At 39.2% G+C, this 22,760-nt stretch overlaps 2 protein-coding genes across 2 annotated transcripts; one reads left to right on the top strand and one right to left on the bottom strand.

Moving 5' to 3' along the window:
* Positions 1 to 15,995: 15,995 nt before the first annotated feature.
* LOC112779091 (protein FAR1-RELATED SEQUENCE 1-like) lies at positions 15,996 to 17,607 on the bottom strand. The gene is made up of 3 exons (XM_072228616.1): positions 17,529 to 17,607; positions 16,456 to 16,910; positions 15,996 to 16,215 (listed from the first exon to the last, which is right to left on the bottom strand). The coding sequence occupies exons 1-3, from the start codon at positions 17,605 to 17,607 to the stop codon at positions 16,000 to 16,002; spliced, it is 750 nt and encodes a 249-aa protein (XP_072084717.1). The 3' UTR covers positions 15,996 to 15,999.
* Positions 17,608 to 18,445: 838 nt separating this feature from the next.
* LOC112780000 (receptor-like protein EIX2) lies at positions 18,446 to 22,252 on the top strand. Its single transcript, XM_025824347.3, has 2 exons — positions 18,446 to 21,765; positions 21,844 to 22,252. The coding sequence occupies exon 1, from the start codon at positions 18,651 to 18,653 to the stop codon at positions 21,759 to 21,761; it is 3,111 nt and encodes a 1,036-aa protein (XP_025680132.1). The 5' UTR covers positions 18,446 to 18,650; the 3' UTR covers positions 21,762 to 21,765; positions 21,844 to 22,252.
* Positions 22,253 to 22,760: the final 508 nt, after the last annotated feature.

The following is a 22,760-nucleotide window of genomic DNA, read 5'->3' as shown; positions in this document are numbered from 1 at the left end:
GTCCATTTGCTTGTGGATGTTCTACCGAGGTGAATTGGTGTTTGATCTTCATACTGGCTACTAGGCTTTTGAAGGTTGAGTCGGTGAACTAAGTTCCATTATCCGTGGTGATGGAATGAGGTACTCCATACCTTGTGATGATATTTTTGTAGAGGAACTTCCAGCTTCTCTGGGCGGTGATGGTTGCAAAGGGTTCTGCTTCTATCCACTTTGTGAAGTAGTCTATTCCCACTATTAAGTATTTTACTTGTCCTGGGGTTTGGGGAAAAGGTCCTAATAGGTCCATCCCCCATTTTGCGAAAGGCCATGGAGAAGTTATACTGATGAGCTCCTCGGGGGGAGCTACGTGGAAATTTGCATGCATTTGGCATGGCTGGCACTTCTTCACAAATTCTGTGGCATCCTTCTGCAAGCTCGGCCAGTAGAACCTAGCTCGGACTGTCTTTCTGGCTAGCGACCTGGCTCCGAGATGGTTTTCGCAGATTCCATTATGAACGTCCTCTAACACTTCAGTTGTCCTTGAGGTCGGAACGCACTTTAGTAATGGTATTGATATTCCTCTTTTATAGAGGATATTTTTTACCAGAGTGCAGTGTTGTGCTTCCCTCCAGATCTTCTTAGCCTCCTTTTCCTCTTTGGGGAGGATGTCGAATTTTAAGTATTCGACTAAGGGGTTCATCCATCCAAGCTCTAATCCGGTGACTTCAAGGACATTTTGTTTGGCCTCTGCTTTAACTACAGAGGGTTCTTAGAGTGTTTCCTGGATCAGGCTTCTATTATTCCCCCCTGGTTTGGTACTTGCTAGCTTGGAGAGGGCATCTGCTCTGCTGTTAAGATCCTGAGTTATATGCTTGATCTCGGTTTCTGCAAAACGCCCGAGATGCTCCAAGGTTTTGTCCAAGTATCTCTTCATATTTGGGTCTTTGGCCTGATATTCTCCATTTATTTAGGAGGTCACCACTTGGGAGTCGCTGAATATCATCACTTTTGTTGCACCGACTTCTTCTGCCAACTTCAATCCTGCGATTGATGAGCGGATAATTTATACGCTTTTTGGCATTGTTTTTAGTATGTTTTTAGTAGGATCTAGTTACTTTTAGGGATATTTTTATTAGTTTTTATGCTAAATTCACATTTCTAGACTTTACTATGAGTTTGTGTGTTTTTCTGTGATTTCAGGTGAATTTTGGCTGAAATTGAAGGACCTGAGCAAGACTCTGAAAGAAAGGCTGACAAAGGACTGCTGATGCTGATGGATTCTGACCTCCCTGCACTCGAAATGGATTTTCTGAAGCTACAGAACTCCAAATGGCGCGCTTCCAACGGCGTTGGAAAGTAGACATTCAGGACTTTTCAGCAATATATAATAGTCCATACTTTGTTCGTGATTTGATGATGCAAACTGGCGGTCAACGCCAGTTATACGCTGCAGTCTGGAGTTAAACGCCAGAAACACGTCACGAACCAGAGTTGAACGCCAGAAACAGGTTACAACCTGGCGTTCAACTCCAGAAATGGCCTCTGCACGTGGATAGCTAAAGCTCAGCCCAAGCACACACCAAAGTGGGCCCCGGAAGTGGATTTCTGCACTTAGACTCACTTCTGTAAACCCTAGTAACTAGTTTAGTATAAATAGAACTTTTTACTATTGTATTTTCATCTTTGGTCTCATTTTTAATCCATTATTCATCTTAGGAGGCTATTGATCACGCTTAGGGGGGCTGGCCTCACGGCCATGCCTGAACCTTTATCACTTATGTATTTTCAACGGTAGAGTTTCTACACTCCATAGATTAAGGTGTGGAGCTCTGCTGTACCTCGAGTATTAATGCAATTACTATTTTCTTCTATTCAATTCAACTTGTTCTTATTCCAAGATATTCGTTGCACTACAACTTGATGAATGTGATGATCCGTGACACTCATCATCATTCTCACCTATGAACGCGTGCCTGACAACCACCTCCGTTCTACATTAGACCGGGCGCATATCTCTTGGATTGTTGACCCACGATGCATGGTCGACTCGCCTGACAACCGAGCTTCACATTCCGTGGAATCAAAGTCTTCGTGGTATAAGCTAGATTGATGGCGCCATTCATGAGAATCCGGAAAGTCTAAACCTTGTCTGTGGTATTCCGAGTAGGATTCAATGATCAAATGACTGTGACAAGCTTCAAACTCGCGAGTGCTGGGAATAGTGACAGATGCAAAAGGATGAAGAATCCTATTCCAGCATGATCGAGAACCGACAGATGATTAGCCGTGCCGTGACAGAGCATGTGGTCCTTTTTCACTGAGAGGATGGGAAGTAGCCATTGACAACGGTGACGCCCTACATACAGCTTGCCATGGAAAGGAGTAAGAAGGATTGGATGGAAGCAATAGGAAAGCAGACGTTCTAGAGCCATACAGTATCTCCATACGCTTATCTGAAATCCCTACCAATGAATTTACATAAGTATTTCTATCCTTTATTATTTAATTAATTATCTCTTTATATTTCCAATATTCAATCACATTTGAATCCGCCTGACTGAGATTTACAAGGTGACCATAGCTTGCTTCATACCAACAATCTCCGTGGGATCGACCCTTACTCACGTAAGGTTTATTACTTGGACGACCCAGTGCACTTGCTGGTCAGCTACACGGAGTTGTGACATATTATGAATTAAGATTAGAGCACCAAGTTATTGGAGCCATTACCAGAGATCACAATTCTGCATACCAGCGATCAAGGCTTCATATTCTGCCTGATTATTGGAAGCTGGGAATTCAAATTTGAGGGAAACCTCTATTTGTGTTCCCCCTTCATTGACCAGTATTATGCCTGCACCGCTTCCTGTCTTGTGTGAGGATCCATCTATGTATAGTTCCCATGTAGTTGGCTTTTCCTCTTGATCTCCTGCATATTCTGCTATGAAGTCGGTGAGGCATTGGGCTTTAATTGCCGTCCGGGTTTCGTACTTCAAGTCGAACTCGGAGAGCTCTATCGCCCACTGAACCATTCTCCCTGCAACATCCGTCTTTTGGAGGATTTGCTTCATGGGTTGGTTCGTTCGGACTCTTATTGTGTGAGCTTGGAAGTAAGGTTGTAGCCTTCGTGAGGCTATTACTAAGGAGTAGGCGAACTTCTCTAGTTTATTGTATCTTAGTTCAGGGCCTTGTAGAACTTTGCTGGTGAAGTACACAGGATGCTGCCCGACCTCATCTTCCCGTATTAGAGCTAATGCTACAGCTTTATCTGATACGGACAAATATAAGACGAGTTCTTCCCCGACTAGAGGTCGGGTCAGGATTGGAGGTTGGCTTAAGAACCTTTTGAACTCCTGGAATGCTTCTTCGCACTCTGGAGTCCATTCAAACTGGCATCCTTTTCTTAGTAGAGAGAACAGTGGAAGAGATCTTACTGTTGATCCCGCCAAGAACCTGGATAGGGCCGCAAGTCGGCCGTTCAATTGTTGAACTTCTCTTAGGAAAGTTGGGCTTTTCATTTCTAGGATTGCTTTGCACTTGTCGGGATTCGCTTCGATCCCTCTTTGTGTCAGCATAAACCCCAGAAATTTTCTAGCCTCCACCGCGAAGGTGCATTTTGCAGGATTTAGCCTCATCCCATGTAGCCTTATGGTGTTGAAAACTTGCGAGAGGTCTGTCAAGAGGTCGGTCTCTTCCTTAGTTTTCACCAGCATGTCATCTACGTAGACTTCCATTAAGTTCCCGAGGTGGGGAGTGAACACCTTATTCATCAGCCTTTGGTATGTGGCCCCAGCATTTTTTAATCCAAAAGGTATGACCACGTAGCAATAATTCGCTCTAGGCGTGATGAATGATGTTTTTTCTTGGTCCGGCTTGTACATCGGGATTTGGTTGTATCCCGAGTAGGCATCCATAAATGACAAGTATTGATACCCCGAGCTGGAGTCTACTAGAGTGTCAATGCTTGGAAGTGGATATGGGTCTTTGGGACACGCCTTGTTCAGGTCGGTGTAGTCAACACACATCCTCCACTTGCCGTTTTGTTTTTTTGACTAGTACCACGTTTGCTAGCCATGTTGGATACTTGACCTCTCTGATGAAGCCGACCTCTAAGAGCGCTTGTACTTGCTCCTCCACCGCTTGAGCTCATTCTGGACCGAGCTTACACCTTCGCTGCTGTACGGGTCGCGACCCAGGATATACTGAGAGCCTATGGGACATGAGTTCGGGATCTATCCCTGGCATGTCGGAGGCTTTCCAGGCGAAGAGGTCGGAATTATCTCGCAAGAGCTTTGTCAACCTCTGCTTTAAGTTTTCCTCTAGGCTGGCTCCTATGTTGGTATTTTTTTCTTCCTCCTCGCCGACCTGTATTTCTTCAGTTTTTTCCCCCGGTTGCAGCCGCAGCTCTTCTTTGGCTCTTGCTCCTCTGAGCTCTATGGTGTGAACTTTCTTGCCTTTTCCCCTCAGGTTCAGGCTTTCATTGTAGCATTTTCTTGCCAATTTTTGGTCTCCCCGTACCGTTGCTATCCCCGCATATGTTGGGAATTTCATGCAAAGGTGAGGAATGGACACCACTGCTCTGAGATGATTCAAGGTAGTTCTGCTAATCAAGGCATTATATGCTGACCCGGCGTCGATGACTATGAAGTCTATGCTCAGAGTTTTGGATTTTCCCCCCTTCCAAAGGTCGTGTGGAGGGGTAGGAATCCTAGTGGTTTTATTGGCGTGTCGCCTAACCCGTACAGGGTATCAGGGTAAGCCCTTAATTCCTTTTCATCCAATCTTAGTTTGTCGAACGCGGGCTTGAAAAGGATGTATGCCGAACTCCCCTAGTCGACTAAAGTTCTGTGGAGATGGGCGTTCGCCAGGATCATGGTTATCACCACTGCATCATCATGCCCAGGGATTATTCCTTGCCCATCTTCTTTTGTAAATGAGATAACGAGAAGGTCGGGTGATTCGCTTCTGACCTGGTAAACTCGCTTTAGGTGTCTCTTGCGAGATGACTTAGTGAGTCCCCCTCCTGCAACCCCCCCCCCCCGAGATCATATGTATGTGTCTTTCTGGGGTTTGTGGTGGTGGGTCTCTTCTGTCCCCGTCATCTCGCTTTCTTTTCCCATAATTATCCGACCTTTCCATGAGATATCTGTCAAGTCGGCCCTCACTCGCCAACTTTTCTATCATATTTTTAAGGTCGTAGCAATCATTCGTTGAGTGACCGTACATCTTATGGTACTCACAGTAATCGCTGTGGCTTCCTCCCTTTTTATTTTTGATGGGTCTAGGGGGCGGCAGTCTTTCAGTGTTACAGATTTCTCTGTATACGTCTACTACAGAAACTTTTAGAGGAGTATAAGAGTGATATCTCCTCGGCCTGTCGGAACCGACCTCCTCTTTTTTCTTGGGCTCCCTCTCTTTCTCTTTTGCTGAGTGAGGGTGCCCCTGTCGCCAATTCGGCTCTCGTAATCTGGCATACTCCTCCATATTAATGTACTTTTCTGCTCTTTCTTGTACGTCGCTCAAAGAGGTGGGGTGCCTTTTTGATATGAACTGGGAGAAGGGACCTTCTCTAAGTCTATTTACTAGCCCCATGATGACTGCCTCAGTGGGCAGGTCTTGAATCTCCTAGCATACTTTGTTGAACCTTTCCATGTAGTCTCGTAAAGGTTCTCCGACCTCCTGCTTTACTCCCAGGAGGCTTGGTGCATGCTTTACTTTATCCTTCTGGATGGAGAACCTCATTAAGTACTTCCGCGAGAGGTCCTCGAAACTGGTGACCGACCTTGGAAGGAGGCTATCGAACCACTTCATCGCTGCTTTTGATAAGGTAGTCAGAAAAGCTTTGCAACGAGTTGCATCGGAAGCATCAGCCAGATACATCCGACTTTTGAAGTTGCTTAAGTGATGCTTTGGGTCTGTGCTCCCGTCATAGAGGTTCATATCAGGGCTTTTGAAGTTTCTTGGAACTTTTGCCCTCATTATGTCCTCGCTGAACGGATCCTCTCCTCCCAAGGGAGACTCTTCTCGGTCGCCGCGGGAGTTTCGACTTTTAAGGGAGGATTCTAGCTTTAAGAGTTTGTCTTCTAACTCTTTTCGTCGCTCTATCTCTTCCCTTAGATTTCTCTCCGCCTCTCGTTATCGTTCTAATTCCTGTTCCAGCTATTCTAAACGACCTTGGTGACCGTGGACCAACCCCATTAGTTCGGTCGCATGGGGTGGTCCTTCCTTTCCTGACTCGTGTCCCTCCGAGAAGTTTACCTTCAGATTTTTTAGCCCCGAGGTACCTTCTCTGTGTTGATCGTTGGCTCCCTAGTGGAGGATTAGGTCCGCGTCCTTATTTCCGGTGTCCAGATTTTCTTATTCTGAATCGGACGCCGTATGACCATCTTCTGGTGAATTGTCCGCCATTATTGGTTGATCTCTTGGGTCCCCGGCAACGGCGCCAATGTTACGATGGATAACCGGAGATTGATGGGCTGGACTCGTTGGGTTGGCCCAATCGTCTGAGGAAGGAAGCCTTCGAGCGGGTTCGCGTCTTTGGGGCCTCCGTCCGACTTGTGAGTGTGAGAGAATGGGGGCTGGTACCTGCAAAGACACTCCGATGCCAAAGTCAGCAAGGGTGTAAGCAGGTCTAGAGAGTATTGGGACTTAGTAATACCTGAGGGGTGTCAGTGTATTTATAGTGGTGAGCCAATAACCACCATTGAGGTAGTTCCACCTTTAAAGGAGGATAACCGTCCCTTTATCTTAGGGAAGTTGGGATATGGCTTTTGGAAGTGGGTTGAGAGATTTTTGGGGGCAGTTACTTATTTGAATGAGTACTATCTGTCAGCTAATCTTCATTCCCGACTTCTTTGGAGCAAGTCGTGCTAAGAACCGACTTCTTTGAGGGATGGTCGGTGCAGAGTGAGGGTCAATCCTTTGGATTGGGACTCTTATTTGGTCCTGGGCCTTAGCATTGGGTCAGGGTATGAACAAAAGTATACTAAAAAATATACAAGTAATAGAAATATATGCAAATTAGGCTGCAAAATTACTAATGAAAATAATTAAAAATTAATAGTCTAACCAAATTTGTAACTTACAAGAATTCATATCCTATATTTATTATATCTTACCGTTATAAACAATCTATTCTTAATTAAAATTCATATTACAAATGTCAAAATAATCTATTAATCATAATAAATTTTACGTTACAAATATTCAAATTCCATACTATTAGAACTACTTATATAAGTCTCTTATCAATATTTCTTCAAATAACATCAAATTTAGCACAAAAAATTTATTTTCGCACTACACAACATGTCAAACTTACTCAATTTTGAACATTTTCCAACATTATTTTAAATTTGCATCACTTGAGACATTGTCTGACGGAGTGGGTAAAAAAAATACTAACAGGTAATTTCACTTTATACTATTTCAATTATTCTTATTAAAAATAACTTATTCAAAAAAAAATCTACACATTTTTTTCTTTTTATTGTAAATATCATTGGAAAACTATATTAAGAGATTAAGGAGAAAGAAAACCATACAAATTTAAGACACATCTTTAGAAGAAGAATATACATGCAAAGATGGAACAAACAACATAATAGAAAGTGCATAAAACTCAACAATTCATAAAGAACAATGTTCACAGGAACCTACGACACAAAAATGAAAGCAACAACTCTAACAATAACCAATAAATAAAAAGGAGGACGAGCGCTAAATAAGAAAACTAATTAAGTCCATCAACTAAAATAAATGCAAAAATTAAACAACAAAAAAAATATCACTTTGTACAACTCCAACATCCAAATCTTTTGTACTACAAATTATTTTAAACAAAACACCTTTTAAATTTAACTTTAGTTTACACATATTTAATTTAATTTTACAAAATATAGTCATTTTTAATATTTATTATATACTATCATTAATTTACACTCCCTCCATTCAACAGGTCTCATTCTAATTTTCGTTGAAACTTGATAGGCTAACAATAATAACAGAAGGGGATGCTCCCATAAAGTTATAAAAAATGTCTTTTTGTAAAGACGTCTACGTATCGTCATATTATTGGACGTTTTAAATGAACTGATTTTTTAAATTTTTTAACTAATCAAAATAAAATCGGTCTTTTATAACAATAATTAATATTCTAAAAACTAGCCTGACCGACCAGTCTAACCGATTCAACCGGAAATCGGCGTGGAAAATGGTCCGGTCAACTTTCCGACCCACCCCTTCCCCCCCCCCCCAATTCGTGAATCCATATCACTATCCCCTGAACTCTGAACCTATAGCACTTTCCAAACTCACCCTACCAAAACCCAAGTTCTCCCTGCAATGGTTCTGCCGCGGTGCTACCGCCGTCCGTGCTGTTGGCGTCTCTACTTCCTCTCTTGTAGTTCGACGTCCTCCTTCCCCCTGTCCCCGTCCTCCCTGGATTCTCTCGAACTTGGATCAGCTCGCCACTGTGTCGCCACTCGCTGTCGTCTCGTCGGACGCCGTCCATGTCGCCGTCGAAGGTTAGCGGCACTGCCTTCACTTCTTTGGTTCTTCTCTTCCTTTTATGCCCTGTTGTTGATTTTTGAATGTGAAACTGTGAATGGGTTAATGAAAAATCAAATAATTGATTTTGTGCTGTTGCTCTTTTTTTAATTCCTGAATTTTTTGTTGAAATTTTCCTGCTGCTGCTAAAAATAGAAATCAAATCATTATTGAAATTTTTGTTTAGCTTTATTGATTTCAGGTTTAGTGTGATTAGGGATTACTTGTTACTATTTTGTAACGATTGTTGCTGAATGCTAAAAATGGAAATCAAATCAAGTGTTGTTTGTTGCTGAAGGATAATTTTTCTTGCTTAATGCTAAATGCTGTTGGTAGTATTAATTTTGCTGCTGTTATTAATTAGCTGAGTTTTTTCGTTGCCTAATTGCCATGCTATTATTGTATCATGCTATGTTATACTTCTAGTTTCTAGTAGTTTTTGTTCAAGTTTTTCCTTATTCATGTATATTGTTTTAAGCAATTGTGAAGTTGAGAGGAAGAAGTTTGGAATCAATCCTAGAAAATAGGTTGTTAGTTGTTTTGGTTGATGATCAAGATATGTATGTCACAAAATGATCAATGGGAGAAAGTTGTGGAAGGTCATATTTTAAGTTCTGTTATTTTGACTGAGAATTACTACATCTACATACAATATAGCCAAAGATTAGTGAGTAGTTTTTAGCTGTGGATTTCATTTCTCCCCTTTAAAAACTTTAGCAATATAAATGTAGTTAAGTATCCAACAACTCCCCAAAAAGAAGAAAGAAGAAAGAAGAAAAAAAGAAGGTAGTTTTAACTTTTAAGTAGTCAAGTTGCTTAGTGAAATGGTATTCGTTGAGATTGAAGTGAACTAGCAACACTGAAATTTATGACGTTATGTTGAATTGAAAACCTTAGTTATGTAGGTCATGAACAGGGAATAAATTCTCGGTCTTGTGCTGAATAAATTAGCACATAGATGGTCTTGTGTTGGAGTTATGTCTACAGAGCTTCAAACTTAAAGCATCAACGCTTTTGCAACTTCTGTTGTTATCTTATGAAAAAGTTTTGCCAAGCTGGTAGGTTTCTTTTGCTATTCTCTTTTTCTCTTTTCATTTTAAATGGTAGTTTGATTCTGAGTTAGATTTAAACTCTGTTGTGGTAATTGGTTTTGATTTGAGAAAGTTGAATTGTATGGTTGATTACAATTGGTGCAAGTGTTGTTCTAGATTCAATTTTGGGCATTGGAGATTCTGTTCTGTATTTAAAATTGCAAATTTGTAACTTTTTTGTTCCATTTTGGTCCAGCTTTGCAGTTTTAGGATATGATTCTATTCCTATGTGGAGAACTTATAACTAGAGTTTGCATAGTTGTAAGTGACAGATTGGCAGATGGATCTGATAAAAATTCTAGAGATATCTGCATGATAATATGAGACATTGAAATTTTTTTGTTAGATCTCACTTCTATTTTGTAGCATGTTTATGATGCACTTACTGAGGATATAGTTTACTAATTGATGTTTTGGACTCACTTTGATTTGTTATTTGAAGACGCCTTTGATGCAAGCTTGTAGATATGGTCATTGGAAAGTTGTTCAAACCCTTCTGCTCTTCAGATGCAATGTGAGTCTGACTATATTTCCCTCTGTTTCTTTTCTCGGTCACTCAGTTATATCAGAACTGTTTTCCCCACTACTTAGCATTTAATTCTTCTGGAAACCATAGATCATAGGGACGGTTATTGAAAGTTGAAACTAAGTGCTGCTAAGTGGACATGAATTCCTGGCTTTTGAGTGAGAGAGTGAGTGTGTGGTTAAAAACGCTCTTTGTAGTTTGTATGATGAATGGCTTTGTGTTTTTCTATATGTTCATGCATATACACTTACATGCTCTTGGGATTTCATTTAGTTTTCATTGGGGTTAAGGATTTTTTTCTTCAAAGTTTTTACTTCTGTATGTTATATTCTTGCTATTTATTGACTTTATTCCAGTGCAGCGCACTGTCCAAGTTTGTAAACAAGGCGGCTGATGCCAATATTATAGCCCTTCATATGGCTGCCGTAAATGGCTATTTTCGTATTTCGATTGTGTACAACTGCTTCTTGATCTCAATGTAAATGTCTCAGTTGCGACATTTCACTATGGAACGGAAATGGATTTAATAGGTACATCTTTTACTCAATATGCTAAGTAGTACATGTTTATTAGATCTTTGTTAAGTTGCAAGTGTTGGATTATGACTGTTATGGATTGAATGCCGCTGAAAATTGTTTGATTATGCGGAATTTCTGCATTGCACCCCACATGTTTGATTGAATGCCTGTGTGATGCTTTGCATTTGATTTATATATTGTAGCTACTATAAAGATTAAATTGCTTTTTGTTAGGCACATTGTTCTTGGAAGAGGCACTTTTGGCTATATTTTGATGCTTGTTCAACTTACAATTCACGGTAATTTGGGTCTATAGCTTCTATCTATTTCTTTCCAGTAGTCCACCACTTGGCAATAACTGCTGGATGCCCCTCATAATTTTTTGTTCCTGTAGTTTTAAGTTATCACAGATAAAGCACTGTCTTTGTGATGAAAAAAGAAAAATTTTAATAACTCCATTTATTTATTCCTCCGAGAAACTGCTTTTAGATGGGCTTTCTGCTTTGCTTCTAGTATATTTTATGTTGGTCCTTGTGTTCAAGTTTGGATATGGTCTTGCAGGGAAGATGATAAATGCTGGCTTTTTCCGGTCATCCTTTTTCTGTTCAAGTCGATACAAGCTCGCTTTGTCAATTGGCACATAGCAAATAGAGAAATCCAAGATTTTTCTCTCTTTTGTCTGGATCCTTTTTGGGCTCATGAACCTGGTTTATGATAGCAAATAGGAGGAACATAATGTGCATCAACCACAACAACCACAATGAATGTGTTCCTCCTCCAATGGGTTATGGTAGACCACAACAACCACCTTATCAATACAGTTACTATCATCATCAACAGCGTTATCCACCACAACCACAACCACAGCCGCAGCAACAGGCTCCTCCTCCTCCTCCTTCTCCACGCTCATATTATGGTGATGCTAATGGATGCACCATATCATGAGCTCTGCTACTTATTAATAGTTGCTTCTTAGTTCAATTGTAATTCTTCTAATGTTTTGGCGTATATCCTATGGTTTGCTTATATATCCTATGATTTGATTTTGACCTTTTTTTATGAAGAGAACTACCTAACTAAGAATATGACATTATTTTGTATTTAAACTACATTTTAATCTATGACTTTTGCATTTTTATATGGAAAATTTGTTGCGTGTGTCTAAAGTTTGTGGTGACTTTTTGGTATATACTTTATATATATTATTTTATTTATTTTGTGATATCTATTTGAAACATAAACTCCGCCTATGTTATACTTGCGGTACATAGCCGGTCCCATGCCCGGATAAAGAAGGAAGGTTGTGTTAGGTCTTCGACAACCAACATAAAAATATAGTCGAACCCCCATGACATGAATCAAAGACATTATTGCGCTAAAGTTAGGTCGTTGCCCGGAAGCCACGCGCTGTATGGCTCGAGTACGGTGTCAAAGCAAGAGCCGCTGCATCGGTGCCCGGATGTAGTGTTAAATGAGCAAGGGTTTTCGCGTTTTCGTGAACGGACGAGGGTAAATAAGCTAGTTCACAAAGTAAAAGGTAAAGGTCAGAGTGACAGAAGGTTGAGATTTGGGACATGGAACATAGGCACCCTAACAGGAAAGTCCATGGAGGTGGTGGACACCATGACAAGGAGGAAGATTAACATTATGTGCCTACAAGAAACAAAATGGGTTGGTGCGAAGGCTAGGGAGTTGGATACTTCTAGTTTCAAATTTTGGTATACAGGAAAGGTGAAGAATAGGAATGGGGTTGGAATAATTGTGGATAAGCGGTGGAAGAAAGACGTAGTGGATATTAAGAGGGTGGGAGATCGGATCATCTCTATCAAACTTGTGGTGGAGGGAGGTGCTTTCCATGTGATTAGCGCCTATGCATCGCAAGTGGGTTCGGGCGAACAACATAAAATAAGGTTTTGGGAGGATTTAGAGAGTTTGGTTCAAGACATACCTTTGGAAGATAAGATTTTCTTAGGAGGAGATTTAAATGGCCATGTTGGGAGAGAAGTGACTGGATATGGGAATATTCACGGAGGCCATGGTTTCGGGGTGATCAATGCCGAGGGTAAAACTATTTTGGACTTTTCCTCAACTTTTGATCTTCTCATCGCAAATACATGTTTTAAAAAGAGAGACGAACATCTTATAACCTATAAGAGTGGCATGACAAGCTCTCAAATTGACTTCTTCTTGTTGAGGAGAGTCAACCGGAAATTTTGCATTAATTGTAAAATTATCCCGAGAGAGAGTTTGACAACACAACATAGGGTGCTCGTCATGAATTTTCGCGTTGAGCAAAAATTGAGGAAAAGACATCATACGAAGAACCCAAGGACGAGGTGGTGGCAGAGGAAAGGTGAGGAACAAAGAAGCTTCCTAAGACGGGTAGGAGAAGAGGCAAAGTGGGATGGGAATGGAAGCGCAGAAGAGATATGGAGGGAGATGGCAGAAGTTATTAGAAGAATAGCAAAAGAAAGCTTTGGTGAATCTAAAGGAATATGACCAAAAGACAAGGAGTCCTGGTGGTGGAATGCGAGTGTACAAGATAAGATAAAGATAAAAAGGATGTGCTTTAAAGAGTGATCTCTATGCTGCAACGCATGTAACTGGGAAAAATATAAGGCGACTAAGAAAGAGACAAAAGTGGCTGTAAGTGAAGCAAGAACAAGAGCATATGAGGGTCTCTACCAGTCTTTGGGCACGAAAGAAGGAGAAAAAAGGTATATATAGAATTGCAAAGAGCCGTGAAAGAAGAACGAGAGATTTGGATCAGGTTAAGTGCATAAAGGATAAGGATGGAGAGGTGTTGGCTCAAGAGGAGAAGATTAATGAAAGGTGAAAGAGCTACTTCTATGAGTTATTTAATGAGGGATAGAAGACTGTTCCGAGCCTTGGTCAGTTATGCACAAGGGAAGAAGATCAAAACTTTGACTACTATCAGAGGATCCGAGACTTCGAGGTAAAAGAGGCTCTAAAGCAGATGAAAAATAGCAGGGCAGTAGGACCTGATAATATCCCGATTGAGGTTTGGAAGGGTCTTGTAGAAAAAGGCATCAACTGGTTAACCAAGCTTTTTAATGAGATTTTAAGGTCAAAGAAGATGTCTGATGAGTGGAGAAAGAGCACCTTGGTACCTATCTACAAGAATAAGGGGGATATACAAAGTTGCGGAAACTATAGAGGGATCAAACTTATGAGTCATACCATGAAGTTAAGGGGAAAGGGTGATAGAACGGAGGTTGAGAAAAGAGACAAAAGTAACAGAGAATCAATTTGGATTTATGCCAGGCAGATCTACCACTGAAGCGATATACCTTTTAAGAAGGATGATGGAGAGGTATCGTAGTAATAAAAGAGATCTACATATGGTGTTTATTGATTTGGAAAAAGCGTATGATAGAGTACCAAGGGAGGTCTAATGGAAGGTTTTAGAAAAGAGGAGAGTAAGGATCGCATATATTCGTGCAATTAAAGACATGTATGATGGGGCCACAACTAGTATGAAGACTCAAGGTGGTATGACAGAGAAATTTTCTATTGGTATAGGATTACACCAGGGATCATCCTTAAGTCCATACCTTTTCACATTAGTCTTGGAAGTACTCACAGAGCACATCCAAGAGCCTGTGCCATGGTGCATGCTTTTGCCGATGATATCGTCCTTATGGGAGAGTCAAGGGAAGACCTAAATAAGAAGTTGGATTTATGGAGAGAAGCTCTAGAAGTGTATGGTCTGCGCATAAGCCGTAGCAAGACAGAATATATGGAATGTAAGTTCAGTATGAGAAGGGAAAACCCTAATATAGAGGTAAAAATTGGAGAAAATAGTCTACGAAAAGTTAAAAGTTTTAAGTATCTTAGGTGCATCATACAGGATCATGGAGAGATTGAACAGGATGTAAATCATAGGATCCAAGCAGGTTGGTCAAAATGGCGGAGTGCATCTAGTTTTATATGCGACAAAAAAGTGCATTTAAAACTTAAAGGTAAATTATATCGTACCGCTATAAGACCGGCTATGCTTTATGGTACGGAGCGTTGGGCGGCTAAAGGGGAGCACGAACATAAGCTAAGTGTGGCAGAGATGAAGATGTTGAGATGGATGAGTGGTCATATGCGATTGGATAAAATAAGGAACGAAGATATAAGGGAGAGAGTTGGAGTAGCACCCATTATGGAAAAGAAGGTTGAATCGCGTCTCAGATGGTTTGGACATATGAGAAGAAGACCGATAGAACATCCAGCCAGGAGGGTAGATGAGATGGAAGATGGACAAGGGGCGAAAGGCAGAGAAAGACCTAAGAAGACCATCCATGAGGTGGTCAAACGAGATCTACATGTAAACGATCTCTCTGTAGACATGATACATGACAGAATACAATGGCGTCGTTTGATTCATGTACCCAACCCCACTTCGTGGGACAAGGCTTTGTTGTTGTTTGTATCTATTTGAAACATAAAATATGTTTTATTTGTATTTTTATTTTCTATTACCATTTTCAATGTTTTTTATTTTCAGTACTAAATAAAAATACAAGCTGAATACATCCTAAGATTCCCATAAGACATGGGAGTAAGAAAATATAGAAGTAACGATTATGTAAATAATCAACAAATTCATTATCATGATAACACCAAAGGAAAAATGAAACAATAAATTCAGAAAGCAAATTTTAGGATTATATACTTGAGATCCACTCTAATGTCTTAACCATTTTTAATAGTAGTAAATCCAGTTAGCAATGGAAGGTTGAACCATTGATTACTTCACTCGTTGCAGCAAAGGAAATCATACATAACAGTTTAGAGCAAATCAATTGATGGAAGATCAATTGATGGAAGCTGAGCTAAGGGAGAAAACATGAACATGGATTGGGAGCACAACATGCTCATACAAGTCTCATTATATATACAAAGTAGATTAATCATTACTAGACATGAGTCAAAGCCTTGGATCATGTTTTACAAACTCAATAAAAAAATGGAACAATTCAACTCTACCATGGCATTTGAATGCCTCTCTTGAGTAATAATATCATATTTCTGGCACAGCTCCACAAGAATCAACTCAGATGAAACCAGGCATTGATAGTAATTGGCTTTCTTCTTCTACCAATTAAAAGTGTCATTCATTCGTAGCATAAATAAGAAAACAATACAATGAATTTCATTGCATGAGAACCCCACCAGACATCTAAAGCAGGAACAGAGAGCAAACACCCTAGGGTTAGCAATTAGCATAATACTACTAATATTGCACTTTGTATGCTTCGCATCGCAGTATTTTTGAATTGACGGTTGGTTTCTGTGTTTCGTCCCGGGGGGGGGGGGGGAGAATTATTTAAAGGGTGGCTAATTGAAAGTTCAATTGACTTTGTTCTTCTTTGCTTTCCATCTCCTTTACATTGTCTACTATGTGCTGTATTTTCTTTGATAGGCTCTCGTTATACTCGTCAATATGCTCGAGTATCAATTCAAGATGTCTTTTGTAGGTGACAGACCTCTTTTTCTCTGCTGTCAACTGCTGATTTAATTTTCGAATTCTATCCCGTTCGCCCTGGAAAATAGTATCAGAAAACAAAGAGGTAAGTGGGGGGAAAATAAGCTGAAAACATGTAAAAGAACCAATATTATCCTGAAAAACTTCATTTTGAAATAGCCTGATGCTAATCTCCAACATTTAGCTTAATAGTGGCATCATGATCCATCCAATTTGTCATTTCTAATCAATCTGGCATGAAGTACTGTGAAGATAACTAATTTAGTAATGCATAGCAATGGAAGAAGGAGAACTGACCGAATATTGTTCGTAGATGAAATCCCTTCTGCCACCTCCTGGACCAGCAAGAGGGTGTGTGTGTTCCTTTACAAAATGTGTAACAACCCAGCTACCAGATTTTGCTTTCCTTACCATTATCATTGCCTTGCAACCAACCCTTGTCTCAGCCCTTTGCCGTAAAACATTTTCACGCTTGCCAGTCATCCTGTATCCCTCTTTGTTGCAGACAAAAATCCGCCCAATAGCAGAATTATCGATCCTTGATCGAGCTTTACTAACACGTACGATGAATCCAACACTCGTGGCATATGCATTGTAGAATGCATGTGCCTCTGCTTCTGACTCAAACTCCTGTCCCACATAAGGTTCAACAGGTGAATTCCTGTAAATTCTCGACCTGGGGCTTTCAAGATTAGCAGCCACTTTACCTGCTGTAAGTTCCTGTAAATTCTCGAAAGATTGCGACTTTGAATCTGGAAATTGATGAATTGTATTACCAAGAACATCTCTTCTTTCCAGGTTTGAGCATGATCGAGTGAGATTGGGAGAATCCCAGAAGGGGTTAAGGTTACAATTTTATTTCACCGTTAGGCTTGATTTTGGGTTTGGGCAGGATAAAGGGTTAGGGTTATAATTTTTTTTACAGAAACTTAATTGTATTTTTAAATTATTAGAGATTTAAATATCTGTAAAATAAAAAATTAAGGATATATTTATCTTTTTATAAGAGAATTTAAATATAATTTAATTTATATTGTGTAAATTGATCGGAATAAACCGAATCTAATAATTATTATACGGACAATTAGATTTATTATTTTTGTTATAATAAATCAATTTTATTTTAGTTTATTAAATAATAGTTTATTAACCAATTTAATAAAGATGTCCAATCATATTATGACACATACATATCTTAAAAAAAAAGACATTTTTTTGTGTCTTTATGTAAATAACCTTCATAACAGAATGGTAGGAGCTGATTCGTAACCGTTTGGGGCTTGGAACAAATATATTGTGGACAAGTCAAAAGAGATTGGTTTCATTCAACTTATCAAGGAACAATCTCAACGGGGATTCAAATTGATTACTAATGATCTTGATGGCAAAATTCGCATTGGAAGTTGGAACACAACTGCAGAGTTTCAGTGCTTCGGCTTCATGAATCATGATTTTGGGAGAAAGTTGAACATGCACTAACAATACAATCTAATCAAACTTGTTTATAGTAGTATAATAATTTTTTTATAAAATGTTAAAATACGTATTTTTATACACTGATTCGTGGTTAATTTTTTATTTACGTATACGCACATACACAATGAACTTTACAATCTAAGCTCGACAGAGGTAGTGAAACTAATTTTGGTAGGTCTCAAATAATTAACTAATAATTAATTAGGTTAATTTAAGAATATGTAAATTACTCGCACTAGCTCATTTTATATGGGTGATGTTTCATGGTTGGATAGTGACTACTACTTTGATCAAGTATACACGCGCATAATAGAACTAGCCAAGTAACTTCACAATAGCATGTATAATAATTGTATATATGATATGATATGGAATAAAATGCATGATATAGGGATTGAGGCAGAAATGGTCCTCATTGGTAGGCAAATTAAATCATATGTATGTATATATATATATATATATATATATATATATATATATATATATATATATATATATATATATATATATATTAAAGAGCAAGTAAGCTATATCACATGAAGACATCATGCAACACCACAAAATTTCATGCATTTTGAATATAAATTTGTCTTTCCTTATTGTTTGTCATCCCTTTGCTAGTAAAGATCCAAATTAAAGAATATGTAGTAAGAAAACTAACATAACAGACACAATAAACGCCTTTATATAAGTCAAATAGTCAACATAAATAATCTCGGTCATGAAAGTTCTTGACCTAATAAGTAATAGCCTAATACTTGAGATAAGAATAATGTAGTTTAAATAACTACATTATATACGAAAATATGTTGGACTGTTAGATATACATATATTAATAAAAATAAAATAATTCCACAAAAACTTCTAAATTTTCAATATTAAGTTACTAACAAGTGTTTGGAAACACGATGAGTCGTGATCAGCTATAAGTTCTTTATCAAAGGGACAGTTAAAATGTTTAGCTTTTCTAAGAATTGAAGGTTATACAATTATACTGTTGTTGGGTTGAATACATAATGGGTGGCTATATCCTGAAATTGCTTGTTTTGTTGGTAATGCTATGGCATTTAGGATCCAACCATGCAGCAATAGAGGGTGGAGAAAAGAAGTGCAAAGAAAGGGAGAGACTTGCTCTGCTCAAGTTCAAACAAGGCCTCCATGATAAGTATGGCATTTTGTCTTCATGGAAGGACGAGAATGATTGCTGCAAATGGAAGGGGATTCGATGCAACCATGAAACTGGGTACGTTGAGAGGCTTGATCTTCACTGCTCTGAACCACAATACTACTTGAGCGGTGAAATCAGCCCTTCCTTGACTGACCTGCAACACTTGTCGTATCTAGACCTCACTTGCTTATCAAATAACGCCACTACTCACATCCCACCATTCTTGGGTTCTTTCCCAAATCTATGCTATCTTAATCTCTCTTCTGCTGCTCTCTCCGGTTATGATCTTGGAGAACCTTATTTTGAGGGAGAGATCCCATCACAGCTGGGAAATCTCTCGCAACTGCAGTATCTTGATCTTAGCTTCAATCTTCTTGATGGAGCAATCCCTTCTCAACTTGGAAGTCTCTCACAGCTACAGCATCTTGATCTTGGTAGCAATCAACTTAGAGGAGTGATCCCCTACCAACTTGGGAATCTTTCCCAACTTCAGCATCTTGATCTTGGTAACAATCAACTTGGAGGAGTGATCCCCTACCAACTTGGGAATCTTTCCCAGCTGCAGCATCTTGATCTTCGCTACAATCAGAACCTCACTGTTTATGGTAAAAATCATGGCGGTACGCGGTGGCTGTCAAATCTTTCTTCTTTAACAAGCCTTGACTTGAGTGGAGTCCGTAATCTCGATGATTCTTCTCTCCACTCACTCCAGTTCCTTGGAAAGCTTCCAAGTCTAAAAGAACTGAGGCTAAGCAGGTGTGGCCTTTCTGATTCTCATATTCTTCCATTGTCTAATTCCAGTTTGAATTTCTCTACTTCCCTTGCTATACTTGATCTGTCTGGGAATTATTTGACATCACAAACTATATTCCATTGGGTGTTTAACTTCACCTCTAATCTCCAAGTGCTTGACCTTTCCTACAACATGTTAAGAGGCACCATTCCTGATGATTTTGGCAGCATAATGCATTCACTTGAAAGTATTGAACTCTCAAACAACAATCTAGAAGGCCCTGTTCCAAAATCCTTAGGGAATATGTGCACCTTGCAATCATTTTCCGCTTCCAACAATCACTTGACTGGGGATCTTTCGAGTTTTATTCACAACTCTTCAAGATGCACCAGTAACTCGTTACAAGAAGTGGATTTATCAGGAAATAAAATTCATGGCATGTCGCCTGTCATTTCAAACATCTCGTCTTTGAAAGAGTTACGGCTTTCAGATAATGAATTGCATGGAGAAATACCTACAAGCCTGGGATTGCTTACTGAGTTGGAGCGTTTGTTTCTTGCTGGAAATTCTCTTGAAGGTGTAATCACTGAATCCCATTTCACTAACCTCTCCAAATTGAAATGCTTTGACTTAGCCGGTAGCTTGTTGACAATCAAGATTAGTGCTGGCTGGGTTCCACCGTTCCAAATACAAGTTTTGAGCATACCAGGTTGCACGGTAGATTCTAATTTTCCACACTGGCTCAAGAATCAAAATGAATTCTGGTGGCTTGATATTTCAAATCTCAAGAATCTGGATTCTGTGCCGAACTGGTTGTGGGGAAAATTGCTGACAATGAATATTTTCAATATTTCAGGCAACAATCTAACTGGTACAATTCCAAATCTCCCAATTGAGTTATTTTACCCAGAAATAGATTTGACTTCAAATCAATTTGAGGGTTCCATTCCACGGTTTTGGTTGCAAGCAGGTGCCTTGTATCTATCCAACAATAGATTTTCAAATATAGTATCATTTGTTTGCGGCAATAACACAGCCATGCATTTGGGGATTTTAGATTTATCAAACAATCAATTGAAGGGTGAGTTGCCTGATTGTTGGAATAATTTAAACTCACTACAATTTCTTGACCTGAGCAATAATAAACTTGAAGGAAAGATTCCTTTCTCATTGGGTGTCTTAACAGACTTGGAGGCTTTGATTTTAAGAAACAATAATTTCACTGGAAAATTACCTTCTTCCTTGAAGAATTGCTCCCAGTTGGCATGGTTGGACCTGGGACAAAATGAGTTTCATGGTCCAATTCCATTATGGATAGGAGAAAGCTTAAAACAGTTAGTAGTCCTAAGCTTAAGATTCAACTACTTCAATGGAAGTCTACCTTCAAGTCTGTGTTTGTTAACAAAGCTTCAAGTTTTGGATCTCTCGCAAAATAGATTATCAAGAGGGATTCCAACTTGCATAAAGAATTTTACTGCAATGACTCAAGATGCTGGAAGCTCAACTGAACTAATGAGTCGTCATTGGTATGAATACAAACTTAGAGGAAGTAATGTCACTTTTTCTGTGGAAGAGCAATATAATTTTTACCTTTTTTTAACATGGAAAGGCGCATATCGTAGCTTCAAAAATGCAGATAGGCTTCTAATAGGAATTGACCTCTCAAGTAATCATCTCACAGGTGAAATACCAAAGGAAATTGAGTTGTTATTTGGATTGGTTTTATTGAACTTATCAAGGAACAGTCTCAATGGGGAAATCATCTCTAACATTGGAAACTTACAATCACTAGAGTTTCTTGATTTGTCAAGAAATCATTTGTCAGGCAGAATCCCTTCAAGTCTCTCCAAAATTGATCGTCTTGCTATGTTAGACTTGTCAAACAATGATCTTGATGGCAAAATTCCAATTGGAACGCAACTGCAGAGTTTCGATCCTTCAGCTTATGAAGGAAATCCCAATCTTTGTGGGGAACCTCTTAACAAGAAATGTGAAGAAGAAACCACAGAATATGAGAGGGCAGTAGCACAAGTGAGTGATGACAATTCAATATTCTTGGAGGCATTATACATGAGCATGGGGATAGGGTTCTTCACAGGCTTCTGTGGCTTCATAGTTTCAGTATTATTCATCTCCCCTTGCAGAGAACCCTACTCCAGGTTCTTGAATAGTTTGGTCACCAGAATCTATCTGATCAAAAACTCACTATATAGGGCTAGAGGATGAGCAGGTAGATTTCTTCCTTGTATTGAAAGTGGACTTATTCTCAAACACTTGTTCCATGTACTGAAATTGAAATTTCTTGCAGGATTTCCTACTTTTGCTTGCGTTATGGCCTTATGGGGGGTGAAACTGCATCTTCTATTGTTATCGATAAACCCAATGGAATAATTTGGTTCACAGCATGCTAGTGGTATGAATGCATCTTTTGCTGTTAATGTTAAAAATTTATCAATGTGTTTTGAGTATTATTTGTTGCTTTTTTCTTTCTAGTTCTCAGATTATCAAATTTAGTAGTTCTGTTCTGTTCTTTTTTTTTTGGTAATAAAAGGGGCCTAGGCCCAAGGAAGGAAAAACATTAGCTACAGTCTTGGATTACATCAAGAGTACGAGGGAGTTCTGTTCTGTTCTATTGTGTGTTTTGAGATGAATTCCCATGTGATGCACACCTTTTTTTTTTTGGACATGATGTGATGCGCACCTTCAAGCTTCAAGAACTGTCTTCTTTTTTGAGTTTTTCTTTTTCCGGTTGAGAGCTTCAAGAATTGTCTTTGAAACTTGATAGCTGACAATAATGACAAAATGGTGTGGCCGTGTGGGACTGATTCGAAACATTTGGGGCTTGGACCAAATGGTCTTGGGCTCAACTTCAAAGCCCAATAAATTGCGGACAAGTCTAAAGGGTTATGAAGTAGTGAAACTACTTTAGCTACCTGTAGGGCTGGAAGTGAGCCGAGCCGAGTCGAGCTAGACCAAGCTCAAGCTCGGCTCACGAAAATTGAGCTTGGCTCACGGCTCGACTCATTAATAATCGAGCTTATTTCTCAAGCTCAAGCTCGGCTCACCAAAAGCTCACGAGCTGGCTCGAGCTCACGAGCTGGCTCAAATAAGAAAACCATAAATACATAATCTATAATTTTATATCAATAATTTATAACTTATATATTTTTAAAAATATTTGAAAAGATCAATTTTATATATTGTTTATCTATCAATAAATTATAA

This window comes from Arachis hypogaea, chromosome 19 (genome assembly GCF_003086295.3).
Source record: "Arachis hypogaea cultivar Tifrunner chromosome 19, arahy.Tifrunner.gnm2.J5K5, whole genome shotgun sequence".
In the NCBI taxonomy this organism is placed as follows: domain Eukaryota; kingdom Viridiplantae; phylum Streptophyta; class Magnoliopsida; order Fabales; family Fabaceae; genus Arachis; species Arachis hypogaea.
This window is presented reverse-complemented; position numbering and strand designations above follow the sequence as displayed.